Source organism: Candoia aspera, chromosome 2, assembly GCF_035149785.1.
Source record: "Candoia aspera isolate rCanAsp1 chromosome 2, rCanAsp1.hap2, whole genome shotgun sequence".
In the NCBI taxonomy this organism is placed as follows: Eukaryota; Metazoa; Chordata; class Lepidosauria; order Squamata; family Boidae; genus Candoia; species Candoia aspera.
Genome location: NC_086154.1, coordinates 233,413,657 through 233,434,192, shown reverse-complemented (window position 1 = coordinate 233,434,192; position 20,536 = coordinate 233,413,657). Strand labels below are relative to the sequence as shown.

The 20,536-nt window shown below is 39.5% G+C and overlaps 1 protein-coding gene across 1 annotated transcript in view; it reads left to right on the top strand.

Annotated features, from left to right (window-relative positions):
• ANKRD31 (ankyrin repeat domain 31) overlaps positions 1–20,536 on the top strand; it is an 84,516-nt gene that overhangs the window by 23,466 nt on the left and 40,514 nt on the right. The window contains exons 8-12 of the mRNA XM_063293149.1: positions 2,729–2,976; positions 3,239–3,360; positions 7,838–8,020; positions 8,587–8,729; positions 11,346–11,490. Coding sequence (XP_063149219.1) covers positions 2,729–2,976; positions 3,239–3,360; positions 7,838–8,020; positions 8,587–8,729; positions 11,346–11,490 — 841 coding nt within the window. The remainder of the gene's footprint in view (positions 1–2,728; positions 2,977–3,238; positions 3,361–7,837; positions 8,021–8,586; positions 8,730–11,345; positions 11,491–20,536) is intronic.

Genomic DNA, 20,536 nt, shown 5'->3' with positions numbered 1-20,536 from the left:
ATATTTCAGTGAATTCTGGATTTTCACTTATAAAAATTAACAGGATCCTTCAGCAATAATTCAATTTCATTCCCAATATGTATTTACTTATTTTCTGCCCTCTGCTAATAGATATTCAGCATTGAGAGACCATTTGGGAATTAAGTCTTTGTTCAGATTTACCATCTCTTTGGAATCTCTTGCTTTCTTACATATATTCCAAGCCTATTGATTTTGTGTTTTATATGGATTTTGGATCCATTTAAGAGGCAAAATATATACATAGTATAAGTTAACTCCTTTTTAGAGTTTTTATAGTTGTTAAAAGCAGAATCCTGAAAATATGGCTATAAACTGGGAAGGGTGGCACTTCCTTTATTCTCAGACCTTATATTTTATAAACTTATTCGCTTTTCTACCCAATCTTTCTAACTTAAAGAAACTAAATGGAGAGATCTCAAATTCTGCTCAAAACCTAATAAAAACCATAACCTACTTTGCATTAACCAAGAGAATGTGTAAAGTGGATCAGAATTACATATATTGTAACTGTGGTTTTAAATCACTGACACACTTCGGGGTTTTATTTTTATTTTTTTTCCAACCCAATTGAATGTTGGAAAAAAATTATACAAGGGGCCTGCGACTCTGCCTGTTTGCCTGTTACCAGGATAATGCTCTGAAAACTGAACATGGTAGGAACAAATTTTCTGTCAGAGGAGAAGGTTAAAAGAAAAAATAAGTCTGAAAACGGGCCAGATCAGGCTAGTTGCTGTGGAGAAAATTTCAGGAAAAAATCCCCAATGCATCCCTATGGAGAGACAGTTCGTCAGGGCCTCAGAATGTTGTTGACTGTTGCATTCTAGGCTCCATCTTGGAGCTGTGACCCAGAATGAAGAAATGTAGCCTCCCCTGTGCTGCTCAGTGCACACGAACAAAAAAAGATGCAAAAGAGGGGAGAACAGGCACACACAGAGAGTTGCAACATGTTATTCTGTTACGCAGAAAAAATACAGATACCTCCTGTGACCACTGCTGGTAAAGTGGTTAGAAAGAATTCCAAAAGCCATGTTCTGCATGTTTTTTCTACCTTGGGTTTTGGGAAGAAAGATACCCTGTTTGACTTCATCTGCTAAACCATTGGTTCTCAACTTGCAATATATGTATCATAGATACTTAGACTCAGATGTGGTTGAGATGAATATAGAAATTTTAGTTACTGTTCATCTTTAAACATTAGTATTAATGATAAATATAACAGTAGCATGTCTTATGAAAAAGTGGTATTTTTGTTTCTATGATGGTTGGGGCCCAAGTTCTTCAACTGAGTAATGGTGAGGCTTAAAACATAAAAGGTTGAGAATTCCTTTGCTAAACTACCACTTGCAACATAACTTTAATGGAGATTTCCTCAAGCTTGGTTTTTGTCTAGAGAATGAGGAAGAATGGTAACAGCAACTGTTGTTACTGACATAGCTTACAAATGTGAAGTTAATAACTGGTTTTGTGCAGGCTTCTAGGCAAAGTTCTGCTCTGCAAAATTGTTTTAAAACTGGACAAACTAGTTGATTATGTTACTTTGCTTAAATGGGTCAAGAAAAGTGACATGTCCTTTTGTTGGGTTACCTTTTTAGCAACTAGGGATATGCAGCTCTTCAAATATGACCTGGGAAGGTGCTCTGGATTCTGCACAGGTGTGCTTGCTATACCTTCAGCAGCCTGAGCCCATAAAAAAGTGCAGCTTCTTTAAGATGGCACTGACAGTAACAGCAAATGTGCCCACACTGGATCTAAAATCCTTTTCCTTTGTGGATCCAAATACTGTAGCTACAAATCCCTATTAGTAATGTAGTCAGGATAAAGGAACATTGAGCCAATATAAGTTTGTTGACCTTCCATTTCACAAATAGCACCAAGTTAACAAATTTGCTTTTGTTCAGTGCTTTTGCAACTTATAGTTTTTATTTATTTATTTTCTATTCTGCCTTTATTATTTTTATAAATAACTCAAGGCGGTGAACATACCAAATATTCCTTCCTCCTATTTTTCCCCACAACAACAACCCTGTGAGGTGAGTTGGGCTGAGAGAGAGTGACTGGCCCAAAGTCACCCAGCCGACTTTCATGCCTAAGGCGGGACTAGAACTCTCAGTCTCCTGGTTTTTAGCCCATTGCCTTAACCACTAGACCAAACTGGCTCTTAGTTACATGGATTTGGTTCATGGATCAGTTTCTAGAGTAAATTCATTTAATAATCCTTTAAAATCAGCTGTAATGTCATATCCTGATTTATATGCATAAGACTAAGAACCTTGTTAATAACTGCAAAAAAGATAACTATAAGGTTAGCTTCTTTTGTAAACTTGTTTTCCTTAGTGATTTGTCATGGTTATTTAAAAATCCTTTATTTTCTAAAGCTATAGAAAAAAAGAACTTTAGGAAGAATCCTGGTTTTTTTTTAAAAAGGTTAAATAATCTGCAACCGAAATTCTAAGTGTTCAGAAAGGTAAAAAAATCCATTATAATAAATATTTATCATTCTAACATAAGTAGAGATATAAAGGAATTTTTTAAGCCCTTTCCTCCATTTTCCTGAATGAAGAAATAGAAAGATTGTTTAACTAGGAAAAAACCCAGCCCATATGCAGTATGAAGTTGTTTTCAGAATGTACATTATATAGAGAGGTATCAATATTTTATACTCTTATGGATATGCCTTTTGAAGCATTTTGCAATTGATTTTTCATAGATTGATTATGACCAGTGTATACATCCATTGTGCTGTTCAGACCCTCAAAAAACTGCTTGTCATGACAGACCACCTAAAAAAGGAGATTCAGTTTTAAAAGACATTCATTCATGTGAACAACTTTTGCAAGGAACTGCATGTGCAGTAAGGAAATCAGCCCACCAAAGAAAGAGCTTTGCTATAAATGATGTAGATAATACTTCTGACTGCCAGCAATTTCTAGAAGGAATGCATCAGAAGATGCACAGGTATAACAATCAGCTAAAAATTTTGAATAGAGTATGATGTATGTTTACTTTGGGGAAGGCAATTTTAATTTTAAATATCCAGTTTAGGGTATTTTAAAGTGTAAAATTCCAGTTTAAAATTTAGACAAGATTAAACCTTATCCTTAGCAATTCTAATTAATTTCCAGAGGGATTCCCATTTTATTCAGTTACAAAAAAATTAAAAAATTTATGGTACTTTCAAAATGCATTTTGTAATTTCAAACCATTTATTTGTCAGCAGATTTAATGATAAAGAGTATGAATCTTCACAACTGGACATTTGCACGTGCCATTGCTCATCTTCAGATGCAAATACCAAAATTGAGCAAGTGAGGAAAAGCCAGAGGATTGCCAAGAAAACCAGTATGTATTGTTTTTTGATGGTCTGTTTATAGCTAGAAGGCAATTTACTTTTTTTCTGAATATCTTACTGTGGCAAAGTGTATGAATTCATATTCCAACTTACAACCCTGTTCTAAAATGAATATTTTTAAAATTTTGCACTGTCTTGGAGGAAATGGTTTAAACTAAAAGTAGAATTTCATTAGAGCAAAGGAAGGTTTACTTTTCCATAAAGAGGTGCAGAAGCAACCAGCATAAATGCTTTCAGATTACAGTGTATTTTGATATATCATCTTCCATCAACTTCAGCAAAGGATCGTTACCTTGTCGTGGTGCTGGAGCTTGAGCACCTCAATGATGCCATGAGCTAAACCGTGAAGGGCCACCCAAGACGGGAAGGTCATGACAGAGAGGTCAGACTAAATGCGATCCCTGGGGAAGGTAATGGCAACCCACCTCAGTATTCTTGCCGTGAAAACTAAATGGATCAGTACAACCAGAGATATGTCGGTATACCATCGGAAGATGAGACCCCCAGGTCGGAAGATGGTCAAAATGCTACTGGGGAGGAACAGGATGAGCTCAACTAGCTCCAGACGTGATGACGCAGCTAGCTCAAAGCCGAAAGGACGGCTAGCGGCCGACGGTGCTGGTGGTGAATGGCGAATCCGATGTTCTAAGGATCAACACACCATCGGAACCTGGAATGTAAGATCGATGAGCCAGGGCAAATTGGATGTGGTTATTGGTGAGATGTCAAGATTAAAGATAGACATTCTGGGCGTCAGTGAACTGAAATGGACTGGAATGGGCCACTTCACATCAAATGACCACCAGATCTACTACTGCGGACAAGAGGACCACAGAAGAAATGGAGTAGCCTTCATAATTAATAGTAAAGTGGCTAAAGCAGTGCTTGGATACAACCCAAAAAATGATAGAATGATCTCAATTCGAATTCAGGGCAAGCCATCTAACATCACAGTGATCCAAATATACGCCCCAACCACAAATGCTGAAGAAGCTGAAGTAGAGCAGTTCTATGAGGATCTGCAGCACCTACTGGACAATACGCCTAAAAGAGATGTTGTTCTCATCACAGGAGACTGGAATGCTAAGGTGGGCAGTCAAATGACACCTCGAATTACAGGTAAGTATGGCCTGGGAGAACAAAACGAAGCAGGACACAGGCTGATAGAATTTTGCCAAGACAATTCACTCTGCATAACAAACACTCTCTTCCAGCAACCTAAGAGACGGCTTTATACATGGACTTCACCAGATGGACAACACCGAAATCAGATTGATTACATCCTTTGCAGCCAAAGGTGGTGGACATCTGTACAGTCGGTAAAAACAAGGCCTGGAGCTGACTGTAGTTCAGATCACGAACTTCTTCTTGCACAATTTAGGATCAGACTAAAGAGATTAGGGAAGACCCACAGATCAGCTAGATATGAGCTCACGGATATTCCTCAGGAATATGCAGTGGAGGTGAAGAATAGATTTAAGGGACTGGACTTAGTAGATAGGGTCCCGGAAGAACTCTGGACAGAAGTTGGCAGCATTGTTCAGGAGGCGGCAACAAAATACATCCCAAAGAAAGAGAAAACCAAGAAGGCAAAATGGCTGTCTGCTGAGACACTAGAAGTAGCCCAAGAAAGAAGGAAAGCAAAAGGCAACAGTGATAGGGGGAGATATGCCCAATTAAATGCAAAATTCCAGAGGTTAGCCAGAAGAGATAAGGAATTATTTTTAAACAAGCAATGCGCGGAAGTAGAAGAAGACAATAGAATAGGAAGGACAAGAGACCTCTTCCAGAAAATTAGAAACATTGGAGGTAAATTCCAGGCAAAAATGGGTATGATCAAAAACAAAGATGGCAAGGACCTAACAGAAGAAGAAGAGATCAAGAAAAGGTGGCAAGAATATACAGAAAACCTGTATAGGAAGGATAACAATATCGGGGATAGCTTTGACAGTGTGGTCGGTGAGCTAGAGCCAGACATCCTGAAGAGTGAGGTTGAGTGGGCCTTAAGAAGCATTGCTAATAACAAGGCAACAGGAGACGACGGCATTCCAGCTGAACTGTTCAAAATCTTGCAAGATGATGCTGTCAAGGTAATGCATGCTTTATGCCAGCAAATTTGGAAAACACAAGAATGGCCATCAGACTGGAAAAAATCAACTTATATCCCCATACCAAAAAAGGGAAACACTAAAGAATGTTCAAACTATCGAACAGTGGCACTCATTTCACATGCCAGTAAGGCAATGCTCAAGATCCTGCAAGGTAGACTTCAGCAGTTCATGGAGCGAGAATTGCCAGACGTACAAGCTGGGTTTAGAAAAGGCAGAGGAACTAGAGACCAAATTGCCAATATCCGCTGGATAATGGAAAAAGCCAGGGAGTTTCAGAAAAACATCTATTTCTGTTCTATTGACTATTCTAAAGCCTTTGACTGTGTGGACCATAACAAATTGTGGCAAGTTCTTAGTGGTATGGGGATACCAAGTCATCTTGTATGCCTCCTGAAGAATCTGTATAACGACCAAGTAGCAACAGTAAGAACAGACCACGGAACAACAGACTGGTTTAAGATTGGGAAAGGAGTACGGCAGGGCTGTATACTCTCACCCTACCTATTCAACTTGTATGCAGAACACATCATGCGACAAGCTGGCCTTGAGGAATCCAAGGCTGGAGTTAAAATCTCTGGAAGAAACATTAACAATCTCAGATATGCAGATGATACCACTTTGATGGCTGAAAGTGAAGAGGAACTGAGGAGCCTTATGATGAAGGTGAAAGAAGAAAGTGCAAAAGCTGGTTTGCAGCTAAACCTCAAAAAAACCAAGATTATGGCAACCAGCTTGATCGATAACTGGCAAATAGAGGGAGAAAATGTAGAAGCAGTGAAAGAGTTTGTATTCCTAGGTGCAAAGATTACTGCAGATGCTGACTGCAGTCAGGAAATCAGAAGACGCTTAATCCTTGGAAGAAGAGCAATGACAAATCTCGATAAAATAGTTAAGAGCAGAGACATCACACTGACAACAAAGGCCCGCATAGTTAAAGCAATGGTGTTCCCTGTAGTAACATATGGCTGCGAGAGCTGGACCATAAGGAAGGCTGAGCGAAGGAAGATCGATGCTTTTGAACTGTGGTGTTGGAGGAAAATTCTGAGAGTGCCTTGGACTGCCAGAAGATCAAACCAGTCCATCCTCCAGGAAATCAAGCCAGACTGCTCACTTGAGGGAATGATATTAAAGGCAAAACTGAAATACTTTGGCCACATAATGAGAAGACAGGACACCCTGGAGAAGATCCTGATGCTAGGGAGAGTGGAAGGCAAAAGGAAGAGGGGCCGACCAAGGGCAAGATGGATGGATGATATTCTAGAGGTGACGGACTCGTCCCTGGGGGAGCTGGGGGTGTTGACGACCGACAGGAAGCTCTGGCGTGGGCTGGTCCATGAAGTCACAAAGAGTCGGAAGCGACTAAACGAATAAACAACAACTTCCATCAAATCTGAATGGTAAATTCTCACGATCTGCTTTTAATCCCTGTTTATCCATGGGCACACAAGACCAGCCTAGATAATTTGTATGATTAGGTGAAAAGTCTACCAGTATTGGATTGGGATGGGGTGTACCCCCCTATAGACCTAGTTATGTCAGAAGCTTACCATAAGGATACAGTTATGCTGAGAGTGTTCTTGCCAGCACTAAGCTCCAGAATAGCCACAGGCATGGTAAATGTAACCTTGGACCCACTGCATCCCGTGTTCCTTCTTTTGCAAGGAGCTTCTAGCCCTATCTCCAGTTCACTCCTTTTAGAGAAATGGAAGAGAATTAAAAACACAGCCTTAACAAAAGTAACTGTTCATCTCAACCAACACATTCCTCTGGGCTCCTATAAGCTTCACTTAGCATATTATCAGATATATGAATAACATCAGTTGATGTTTTATTTTGATTTATTTATTTTATTTAGTCTTCTTTTAACCTTATAGTATATATTAATACCCTGTCCATGGCAATTTATCAGTGTGCAAGTAATCAAGCAATTTGTTTCTAATTCCCTTATAGATGGAAAGTCAGTAAGGGTCATTCCAGAAGTATTCTTAGTGCTATGTAATAAAGTTATTCCATAAGACCTTTTGGGGACAAAATATGAAGGAATGAAAAACATGGCAAGGTTCTAAATAGAAAACAATGTTGTTTGTTTCTCCTTTAAAATTTATTAAGGAGGCAAGGTAATGGCACAATAAAAGTTTTGTCTGGAAGTACCACAATCTCCACTAAATGGCATCAGTTGTGCTGCCTAACCATCTGTGCAATATGTTTATTATATTTCTTGTTACAGTATACATAAAAGATCATTAGAAACATGAGAACTGTTACATTTTTACATATTTCTAAAACAAAAATACATGCTGTTATGATTAATGCCATTTAAATAATTCATTTGTTTCATTTTCATTTTATTTCTCAGGAAAGCAGACCATTTTTAATTGTTCCAACGACTCCTCGTGTAATTATATTTCACTGTCCGTAATCAACAGAAGAGACACTTTTGGTCAGACATTGTTGCATAGAGCTGCTACAGAAGATGACCTAGATGGTATATGTGCAATGATAAAAGCTGGTGCAAATGTTAATGTCCAGGACTATGCAGGTAAGCACAATATCCAACATAAAATTTGTTTTATAAAAATGATAGAATTAATCTTAATTAATGAAGCAAGAATAATATGTTGTACTGCACAGTCTAAACAGGTTGATAAAGGACAGAAGATTTCATTTTGTTCAGTGAAACTTTGGTGTTCATCTTTCAAATTGGAATTATAGTTTCTGATGATGTAAACTTTCCTGCAGGGCTTTAAAAGTTAATATAAGTGAAGATAGAATATAGACAGACAGGCAAGCAGACTGTTCTCCACGTAATACATTCTGACATGCTTTGGAATAAGTGGGAGCATCATTCACAACTTGCTAAAATAAAACTTGCTTTTGTTCAAAATGAATGAAAAATTGGGTGGCTAAGTAGAACTTGGTCTTCATAACAATACTTAAATGAGTCTGATGTGATAATATTAAGCAGACATTTTTTAAATTGATGGGAATATTTAGATATCTGAATTGTAACAGAATGCAAATTAAAAGTCAATAGAAAATAATTATGTAATGTTTGTGTGGAACTTGTTCCATTTGGAGAAAATAATGTATTTTTCAATTCTATAGGTTGGACTCCATTACACAAGTCCAGTTTGGCTGGTTGTTTTGAAATATCAAATGAACTTTTAAAAGCAGGAGCTGATGTTAATTGTAAAGGATATGAGCAAGTTACACCATTACATGATGCTGTTAAAGAAGGTCACTACAAGGTATAATTTCTGTCCCTGAAAGCATTCCACAAAATGTTTTGCATGATGATCAGGCAAGTCACATTGTATGTTACCTTACTTATACTCACAGCAATTAAGAATTGTCACTCCAAATCTAGTGTTTTCCAGATAGGTTCGGCTTATATTAATTCCCAGTCAACATGTATTTCTCTCTGCCATAGGATTCAGCTACCAATTTGCAGGACCTTAAGAATACATCAGTGGGCTTCTCTGTTGCATCAAGTTGGAGTGCAGCACTCTGTGATGTCTCTGTGGCTGCTGCATTATGTTTTGTAAATGGGCTGTATTTCACTCTAAGTGATAGTTATGTCAGTGATCTTTTTCCTGTAAGATTAGAGGTTGTGTTGTAGAGTGACAGAAAGGGACATCTTCTGTCTGTAATTGTAGTATTCTAATTGAGGAAGAGATCATGTCTCGAGATATGAACTAGCTTGGGTCTTTGAAGTACATAGTTAAGCCATACTAGCCAGATTAGTAATGACTGCTTGATAAAGAAGCTTCATTTTCTTCAGTTTTGAGTTCTTCTTTGTACCATCTAGGGGAAAAATAAGGAAATAATTCAACCATCCTGAAACTCTGTCTTGATGCAGGAAGCCTAAGTTCTCCTATGCAGTGCATCTGCTCCAAGTCTTGCTACAAGTTCTGAGCAATGCAACTGCTACAAGTACTACTTTCTTATATTAGAGAGTCTATTCAGCAGGGGGCACCCTAACATTTCTAAAGTTACTGTATTCCTGAACATGGCGAATTTTTTTTTTTGCCTCCAGATACTTAACAAATTTTGCTGTAAGGATTGCCTATTCTAAAACACCATCAGACTCATAAACAGGATCATAAAGGTATCTGATTTATTAAAGAATAGTATGCAGAATCACAAAGAAAGCTGAGAATGGAAAAAGCGCACCAAATGCAAACTAAAAAACCCTTGGTACAAACGAAATCCCTCCCCCTGTAGAATCTTCCCAGGCTCACAATCCCAGGTGCTCCTAACGGCTTCTGATGGTCTGCTGGAAAAGTCCTTGAGCAGAGCACATAACCCAAACACATTCCATTGAAATGAACATAGATACAGAGCTTGGCACCAGGTTTCACAGCAGCTCCCTCCCAACAGAAATGCACGTCAGCACCATGGCATGTGAAACGTTACGATGTACAGTGCACATTGAAACAGTGAACATGACATTTGCTTTAATCTACTTCCAGTTACTTCGGAATTATTTAAAATATGTATTTAGACATATATTCCCTAAACACGATAGTATATTTCTTCTGAACATTTGTCATCCTTTCTTTTCATCATCTGACTTGTTGATTTATAGAGTAATTTTGTTCTAAAAATAATTAATTCTTCTCACTAATCACCAGTTTTGTTAATTCCTAAAGAAATTTATTGCTCCGTTCTTGCTTGGTCCTACATATTTGTATTCGACTTCTTACACATAGTATTAGTGATGAAAATCAACCTTTGGTTTTTAATTTTTTGCAAAAATGTTGTAGTGTAGTCAAAAGACAGTAGTTATATCTCCTCTTTTATAGAAGGAAGTGTTTTTCATTTGATGTGCCCTCTAGAATATATTTCAGGATTCAATTCTAAACACACTGACTTCACTTAATGAGATTTCTTCTAGCCAGACTTGGATAGATTTGTTAGTTTTCTTTTGGACAAGTCTTTTTAATGTAATGACAGTGGTAAAGATGCCATACTGACATTTACCAAGTCATAACGCTATAAAATAAAGCACAAATTAGATCTGTTAATTTATTGTGTTCTGTTTGCAAATTCAAAATTAGGCTAACTTTGTATTCATGGATTTCTTGGTATGATTTTTTTTCCTGTTTTGAGTATTATTCAGTATTCTTACCATGCAGCTGCTTCTGTCATCTTTTATTCATAGAACTGTAGGATTGGAAAAGGTGTTAACTGAATATAACTCAATTCTTCATTAATGAGGCTTACCATGCTATCACTATCGTTCACTTCAATGGGAACTGATTCATACATATGTTGAGCTTTAGATCCAAAACTAATGCAGGCTGAGGCTTATCCAATTTAGAAATGAACATTTTAAATGCTTTATTGGTTTCTTTTATGACAATTTTTAGGCTTTTATTTGTTGACAGTTCCATAAGTCAGTGGAGCAATTGTTTATTTATTTATTTATCAATTTTATATGGCCATCACATGAAGTTACAATTTATTTTAAAATGCTAATTAGAAGACAGCACACACAGTACTTGATGGTCTCAGGAGCATTAGCCAGAGACCTTCTAAATGTATAGTAATAATGCTGAATTCTGAGGCTAGCAGTGGTATACTTTATGATGCTGGGAACCAAAAAATGAAATATCTGATCAACTCAGTGCTCTTATTCCAGACTGGCTAGTGAATATGCACTGTAACATTTTCTGCAGAATCATCCTTGCTTAATTTACATCTACCAGTAAGAAATTGCAATGCACAAGAAAGCTTTGGCTTTTATCTGCTCAGCTGTCATAAAATTTTAAAGTGAGTCTTAAAGAGTGGCAATTCTGTATCATGAGAAATAGAAAGAGAAAGTATTGAAAACAAAATATCAGATTTATATTTACTTCTAGGTAGCAGAATTATTGCTTTGGTATGGAGCTGACCCACTGTTCAAGAATGAAAGAGGAAAGAATGCCTTAGAAGAAGCTACTGACAAATGTATGAGGAAACTAGTGGAAAGTTTTATAGCTCAGTCTGGTAAAAGATCAGCATCAGGTAGGAAAGAGCTATGATATTAAGTCTTTTCATACAGAACTGCAAAAGAGAAGTTTTGAAAAGTAAATATATGTATGAGTTTTGTTCTGCCATGATCCCATGTGTTTCAGATCAATTATAAGTTATTAATTGCCAGACTCAGAGGCAATTCATTTTCAGATTTTGACTCCTGGTATGTCTTCAGAGTCCTAAAGGAAAAATACAGACAAATATATTGCTTGACTGATTTTCACAATATTTATATCCTCCTGCAGCAATCCTGATGGAATTCAGACAGTAAATGATAGAAGCAGAAAAATTAAATACTTAAATTTAATTTTATTAAATAAAATAATTAAAAATAATTATTAATAATTAAAAAGGTATAAAAACTATAGAATCCAAAATTCTTCTGGTGGCCACTCACAACTGATCAACTAGGGTCAAAGGCACACTGGAATAACACCAATTTTAGATGCTTCTGGAAAGCAATAAAAGTTGAGTGAATCTTTGAGGAAATATATTCCAAAATACAGGGCAACCACCAAGAAGTCTTGTAATCTAGGCCATACTCCATGTACCTCTCGAGCAGAGAGACTCTCAATAGCCTCACTCTAAATGACAGGACCAGACAGGCAAATTAAATTCTGACAAAACATTGCATGATATATCCCAGTGTAGTGCCATAAACAACTTTAACTGATCAGCACTTTGAATTTGGTCTGAAACCTACTAGTAATCAGTGTAGCGACTGGGTATCCTTAAAAATTGATTAAATAAATAAATGAAATCAGCAATCTAGTTACCTCATTTTTTACCAGCTATAATTTCTACATCGTTTCCAAAGGCAGCCCTAAATAATAATAATAATAATAATAATAATAATAATAATAATAAATTAAACTTGTATGCTGCCTGACTCTCAATGACTCTGGGTGGTTCACAGCAATCAAACAAAGAAATTACAATAAAATCAATAAAACCTAAGGATAAAAGATGTCAAGCATGATGAAGCAAGGGGTCTCACTCTCCCTTGCCAAAGGCCTGGGTGCAGAGCTAGGTCTGGATGGTTCTTTTAAAAAACAACAGAGTGGGGGCTACTCAGATCTCGGGGAGAACATTCCAGAGGGGAGGCATTGCTACAAAGAAGGCATGCTTCTAGGGTCCTGATAGGTGACATCGTTCAATTGAAGGAACCCAGAGCATACCAACCTTGCAAGATTAAATCTGCCAGGCAGGTGTTATGGGAGGCAGGCAGTAACCAGGCCCTCTGTCATGTAGGGTTTTATAGGTAACAACTAGCACCTTGAACTGCACCCAGAAGCAAATTGGCAACCAGTGCAGTTCATGAAGCAGAGGTGTTACATGGGCATACTGAGGCATGCCCATTACTGCTTACACCACTGCATTCTGGACCAGTTGAAGCTTCTGGGTGGTCTTCAGAGCAGCCCTGTGTAAAGCATGTTGCAGTAGTCAAGCTGCAAGGTGACTAGAGCGTGAGTGACTGTCTGAAGGGCCCCTGATCTAGGAAAGGACGCAACTAACACACCAGATGGAGTTGTGCAACGGCCTTCCTGGCAACAGCTTACCCTGCTCTTCAAGCAGGAGCTGCGAGTCCAGGAAGATTCTCAGAGTGCTACCCCATGCAAGTTTGGATTGAATATTCCTAGATCTGGGTGGCCCAGACACCCACAGCTACTCAGTCTTTTAACATCTACATGAAGCTGTTGAGAGAGGTCATTCATCAACACAAATTGTGGTAACATTATTGTGCAGACAATACCTAGCTATACAGGTAGTCCTCAGGTTACATGCATTTGTTCAGCAACTGTTCAAAGTTACGATGGTACTGAAAAAATGGACTTATGATCAGTCCTCACAATTAACAACTGTTGCAGTGTCCCTGTGGTCATGTGATCAAAATTCAGGCACTTGGCAACCGGCCTGCATTTACGACCATCACAGTATCCTGTGGCCACGTTTTCCTGCTCTGCACAAACTGTCTCTGCTTCAACTCCACCCACCTGCCTATCTCCCCCCAATCTCTGCCCTTTTGGCCACCCTGCACAGCATAGTTGAGATGAAGAGGCCACTGTATTCTGATGCTGCCCCCCACGCCCAAGCTGACTTTCATTGTCTTCTTTGCCTCCCCTCCCCTCTTCAGGGCTCTCCGACACTGGCTGGCCTCAAGCCCCATGGCGCAGGGACTCTGTCGGCCATGCTGTGCAGGGCATCCCTGCCCCTTGCTGCTGCCTCCCCTTCTGGCAGCCTTGCTGCACAGGAAGCCCTTGGCCAAGCTTATAGCAGTGCAGCGCCACCTCCTAGAGCAGGCATGGCCCCTCGTCACTGTTCAGTGAATGCAGCAGTGGGCAGGAGGTCTTGCCCAATGAGTAGGGAGGTGCAGGGCTGTTCAACTGCTGCTCCTGGCACCACCTGACGCCCTCCTGGTGAAGTGCCAGCTTGGACATGGGATTGTGAGACTCAGACAGCCCTGTGCCCCACTACAAGGAGTTGCCAGCCATACCTGGCCACTCACGGGGAGGGACCATGGAAACGTCTCCACCTTGATGCCCGGTGGGAAGATCACCCCAGCTGGCAGTGGTGTGCAGCACAGAGGATTCATAGCCCTGGCCCTTTCCTGGCGGGGTTTAGAGTGGCATTTTCTGGACAGCTCCCTCCTTTGTGCAGGGCAGCAGTAGCAGAGGAACTTCTTGTGTGGGGCAGGAATCCACGGAGCATGCAGAGCCTCCCAGCCAGCAGCAGGCTCAGAGTGCTGAAGCAGGGTAGGCCCTCCAAGAGCCTGGCAGCTGAGGAAGTGAGGTGAAGAAGATGATGATGGTCAGCAGGTGGTGGTGGCAGGGGACGGCAGTGGGTAGGTGATGGTGGTGGAATGCAGCGGCCTCTTTATCTCGGCCATGCTGTGCAGGGCAGCCAAAAGGGCAGAGATGGGGAGAGGGAGATAGGCAGTTGGGGGGAGTTGAAGCGGAAGCAGTTTGTGCAGGGCAGGAGAAGCGTGAGGTCCTCGCCTAAAGACCACACAGTCCTCTCCTAACGACTGCAACTGGAACTGCCAACCCTAAGCAGTGCAGTCACGTGTTTTGCTTAATGACGTCTTCACTTAGCAACTGAAATTCCAGTCCCAATTAGAGTTGTAACCCGAGGATGACCTCTACATCTGGCTGAACAGGATATACAATAATGGACCTGACCCAGTGCCTAGGGGCTGTTAGGGTTTGGATGGGGAAAAGAGGCTCAGAGTGCACCTTAGAATGATGGAGTGACAGTGGGTTTGAAGGCCAACTGTATCTGCAGATATTCCATCTTTAGCTGGGGAGAGTCATATTCCCCTGAACAGTGCTAGCTTTGGGTTGTCCTGGACTCATGGCTACTGTTTGAAAAGCTGGTCGAGGCCACGGCCAGGAGGGCCTTTACACAATTACATCTTGTTCACCAGTTGTAGCCATTCCTGGATCAGGAAGTGTTGTGCACATTTGCTCATGCCCTTGTTACTTCAAGGCTGGTCTACTGAAGTTTGCTCGGAATAGGGCTGCCCTTGAAGACACATTTCCCACATACATTACACAAAGTAAAAACAAGCTTAGCTGAAAACTTCCTCATTCATATATTGATAAGAGCGTACAACTATAACAAATTAAGAGAAAAGGCAATCCAATATAATTCCATGTCCAAGAATCAAAATACGTTTAAGACATTAAATGCAACAATATTGAAAGAAATATTTCATGTTTCTGGTAGTGAAAGAAAGACCACTGTTTTCTTTGGGTAACAAAACAAGGAGAAATGACCAGGGGGGGGGAAACATTCAGTTAACTCCATTCATGCAAGTAGCTTTTCTTTCTCCAAAGCAATAGTTTGGAGTATTTCCCATATACTTCAGACTGAACTTGTGAAATGACAGAAGAGCATAGCATACTTATTAATTGGAAATATAGAAAGAGACTTTATTATTTATTTAAATTTATTGGCCACCCAACTCCAATGGACTCTGCCTCATCAGAATGCTGCCTCATCAGAAATGAAAGGTCATCAAAACCTTCAGCTAAAAAATACAAGTCAATATACTAATTCACATATATCATTAAAGCCTATTACAAGCTTTATCTTTTGTAATTGATTAATAAATTAGCCTAATTTGCATTAAACCTTTTATGCAAATATGTCAGTTTGTTATAGCAGGGAGAAGAACCATGTGGTATGAAACATGGTAATGGGTTTCCTTGTCTTAAAGTTGTCACTATAAATGACAACATTCAGACTGATAAAAATAGGTCTGTCTGGACAGATGGAGAAGTTATTAATCCTACTAATGGAAAAATAGATTACCAGAAAAATACATGCATTCTTCAACTGTATGGATATGACCACATACTGCCACAAAGACATAGTCTTAGACAATGAGCAGGCTCTGAATGAATGTTTACAACTGAAAAACATTATTTATTTAAAATAAAATGTATTACAGTAAAAAAGCACAACAATCTATTGGTACAATGAATTGCACATGTGAGAGATTCAGACTATACAATTCTTTCTGAACAATATACTTCAAATTCAGCCCAACATCCAGATAAAAATACCTCAAAAGCTGTTGGAATCTGTCATGAACAAACAGCTCAACTTAGCATGGAAATATCTTCAGCTTGTGCATTTTCTCAGGATATTAATAGAGGTGAAATTTCTGAAAGCCCTGACATTCACAGATCCAGTGAAAAGTCACGGTAAGACTTTTCGCTCCTGGTATGCCTGAGGATATAATGATAGGTCCAAGAAGAGAAGAAAATGTGAGAACATGTTGCTTTTAGAGACTAGAAAATGATAGTAAGTTGGAGAATAATAGTCTTCTGATTTTACCTGTGCTAGACAAGAACAACTTCAAGGTAATCCGTTTGTCAACACACACACAGACCCATGCACAGAGTATGTGTCCCAAACTTATACAAAGGGGCTTTGTTTATTTACTGTTTTGTTACTTCTTCTGTTCTTTTTGGGTTTGCTATAAACCACCTTGGAATTTTTTAGTTGAGGGCAATAATGGATATATTTGAAATAAATACATAAATTAAAATAGATACCTGATCTAACTGCAAAACAGGCTTTTTCAAAAAACGGACATTCCACCAGTTACCTGGTCAAAAGGCTAAGAATGCAGGAGAAAAAGAAATCCAGTTTCTATCCTTTCCCAATTCTCATCTCTGAATAGCTGCTAGGTACAGTTGTTGCTTATTTAAGATTTGTTCTATTTTAGGGTTCTTACTGATGGATTAGGAAGAAAAAATTGTACACATGGCAACTTCCGTATTCACAGTTCCTTATTTAGCTAGAGATGAATGCGGAAGAGTGCATCCACTTATGCTTGATTTTCGGACATGGCTGATCATATATGTAGAATTAATTATCATCATGCTAAGTGAAATTCACAGCTAATTTTTTTTCATAAGATCTTTGTGATAAAATAATGCATCAGTAAAATTATGAGTCTTTATATATATATATATATATTTTTTCCAAATCAGTCTTGACTTCTGGTAACTGCCTGGACAAGTTCCTGCAGTTTTCTTGGCAAGATTTCAGAAGTTGTTTGCTATTGCCTGCTTCCTAGGGCTGAGAGACAGTGACTGGCCCAAGGTCACCCAGTTGGCTTTGTGCCTAAGGTGGGATTAGAACTCACAGTCTCCTGGTGTCCTGCTTCTGGTTTCACTACTGACTCTCACACAGTTGCTATGGTAATTCACAGTTTACCCAAGGTCAAGAGATAATAACAGTCAAAGCATGCAAGCCAAACAGAGTCTCAGACACTTGCCTGAATGATTGGCTTTTACATAGGAGCATGCAGAAGAATAGTCCAAAATCAGTCCAAGGTTCCGAGAGCCAGGTCACGGTTGTCAGCCAGTCTAGAGGTCAGAGGTTCCAGGTTTCTTACATGAACAGCATTTATAGGAACACAAGAGCCAGAGATCAGACATTATGTCCAGCAAAGGGAACATGAGTAGGCTGCAGCCAGCTGTCACTAATCAAGAGATTTACTCCCTTGCTTGGCAAGGAGCCTCATAGCATGCCTCTGCTCTGCTTTCCTTTCTACTCACCAGGTGCAGGGACTGGGAGGCCTTACTTCGTCCTCCTCTGACTGCTCCAACTGTCCAGGTGATGCCTGTTTTTGATCAGCCTTGTGTGACTCTGGACTTGGTGACTTCTGAGGCTGACATTCCACAGGTTCAGCTGGAGCAGCTTCTTCAGATTCAGAATCTGAGTCTTGAGCCTGGATCATGACACCTGGCTTCTAGCTTGATGCCTTAACCACTACACCAAACTGGCTGTCTCTTTATATACTTACTAGGGGTTTTTTTTCTGTTTTCTCTGTGAAATGCTGAGAGGAATATTTAGGGGTGGTTGCAATAAAAGAAGTATTAAATCTATAAAGTTATTATTGCCCCAGAATTTGTTTTCATTATATTCCAATAGTGCACTGAATATTTCAGAACTATTTTTTTCTTTCAGGGAAGGCAACAGAAAAGTTAATTATTTTTTACAGAAGTATTTTTTAGTATTTAATCTTAGGATTGGTAAATATTTTAGAAATATACTAATTATGTTCATGTTACTATACCATATATAGTAGTTCTATAGATGTTGTTTCTTTGAGAAAAGCATAATAAAAAAGCATAACCGCCCAGAGTCCCCTTTTTGGGAGAGATGGGCAGTGATAGAAATTTGAAATATAAATAAATAAATAAATAAATAATTCTATCACTTTTTAATTTAATAAGCACTGAAAACAGAGAATCTGGGAAGATGTTACAATAAGGCAAAAGAAAAAGAAAGTTCAAATAATACATCAGATGTACCCTTCCAATCAGTTGAATTAGAAACTGTCCAAACCAAGTATAATGGGAATTGTCAAAATGCCCATTTGGGTTCCAGCGGTAATGTGAAGAATATTTCTTCAGGTCATACACAGGTCAGTCAAACTGAAGAACAACAAATACCACAAATCCTAGGTAAGCAGTTAACAAATACTGTACTTGAGGGCAGACAAACTGAAGTTCAAGCTAGAAAAAACATGGCTATTATTAATCTTTTTTGTTGTTGTTGTTTATTCGTTTAGTCGCTTCCGACTCTTCGTGACTTCATGGACCAGCCCACGCCAGAGCTTCCTGTCGGTCGTCAACATCCCCAGCTCCCCCAGGGACGAGTCCGTCACCTCTAGAATATCATCCATCCATCTTGCCCTTGGTCGGCCCCTCTTCCTTTTGCCTTCCACTCTCCCTAGCATCAGCATCTTCTCCAGGGTGTCCTGTCTTCTCATTATGTGGCCAAAGTATTTCAGTTTTGCCTTTAATATCATTCCCTCAAGTGAGCAGTCTGGCTTTATTTCCTGGAGGATGGACTGGTTTGATCTTCTTGCAGTCCAAGGCACTCTCAGAATTTTCCTCCAACACCACAGTTCAAAAGCATCGATCTTCCTTCGCTCAGCCTTCCTTATGGTCCAGCTCTCGCAGCCATATGTTACTACAGGGAACACCATTGCTTTAACTATGCGGGCCTTTGTTGTCAGTGTGATGTCTCTGCTCTTAACTATTTTATCGAGATTTGTCATTGCTCTTCTCCCAAGGATTAAGCGTCTTCTGATTTCCTGACTGCAGTCAGCATCTGCAGTAATCTTTGCACCTAGGAATACAAAGTCTTTCACTGCTTCTACATTTTCTCCCTCTATTTGCCAGTTATCAATCAAGCTGGTTGCCATAATCTTGGTTTTTTTGAGGTTTAGCTGCAAGCCAGCTTTTGCACTTTCTTCTTTCACCTTCATCATAAGGCTCCTCAGTTCCTCTTCACTTTCAGCCATCAAAGTGGTATCATCTGCATATCTGAGATTGTTAATGTTTCTTCCAGAGATTTTAACTCCAGCCTTGGATTCCTCAAGACCAGCTTGTCGCATGATGTGTTCTGCATACAAGTTGAATAGGTAGGGTGAGAGTATACAGCCCTGCCGTACTCCTTTCCCAATCTTAAACCAGTCCGTTGTTCCGTGGTCTGTTCTTACTGTTGCTACTTGGTCGTTATACAGATTCTTCAGGAGGCATACAAGATGACTTGGTATCCCCATACCACTAAGAACTTGCCACAATTTGTTATGGTCCACACAGTCAAAGGCTTTAGAATAGTCAATAAAACAGAAATAGATGTTTTTCTGAAACTCCCTGGCTTTTTCCATTATCCAGCGGATATTGGCAATTTGGTCTCTAGTTCCTCTGCCTTTTCTAAAGCCAGCCTGTACATCTGGCAATTCTCGCTCCATGAACTGCTGAAGTCTACCTTGCAGGATCTTGAGCATTACCTTACTGGCATGTGAAATGAGTGCCACTGTTCGATAGTTTGAACATTCTTTAGTGTTTCCCTTTTTTGGTATGGGGATATAAGTTGATTTTTTCCAGTCTGATGGCCATTCTTGTGTTTTCCAAATTTGCTGGCATATAGCATGCATTACCTTGACAGCATCATCTTGCAAGATTTTGAACAGTTCAGCTGGGATGCCATCTTCTCCTGCTGCCTTGTTATTAGCAATGCTTCTTAAGGCCCACTCAACCTCACTCTTCAGGATGTCTGGCTCTAGCTCACTGACCACACCGTCAAAGCTATCCCCGATATTGTTATCCTTCCTATACAGGTCTTCTGTATATTCTTGCCACCTTTTCTTGATCTCTTCTTCTTCTGTTAGGTCCTTGCCATCTTTGTTTTTGATCATACCCATTTTTGCCTGGAATTTACCTCCAATGTTTCTAATTTTCTGGAAGAGGTCTCTTGTCCTTCCTATTCTATTGTCTTCTTCCACTTCCGCGCATTGCTTGTTTAAAAATAATTCCTTATCTCTTCTGGCTAACCTCTGGAATTTTGCATTTAATTGGGCATATCTCCCCCTATCGCTGTTGCCTTTTGCTTTCCTTCTTTCTTGGGCTACTTCTAGTGTCTCAGCAGACAGCCATTTTGCCTTCTTGGTTTTCTCTTTCTTTGGGATGTATTTTGTTGCCGCCTCCTGAACAATGCTGCCAAC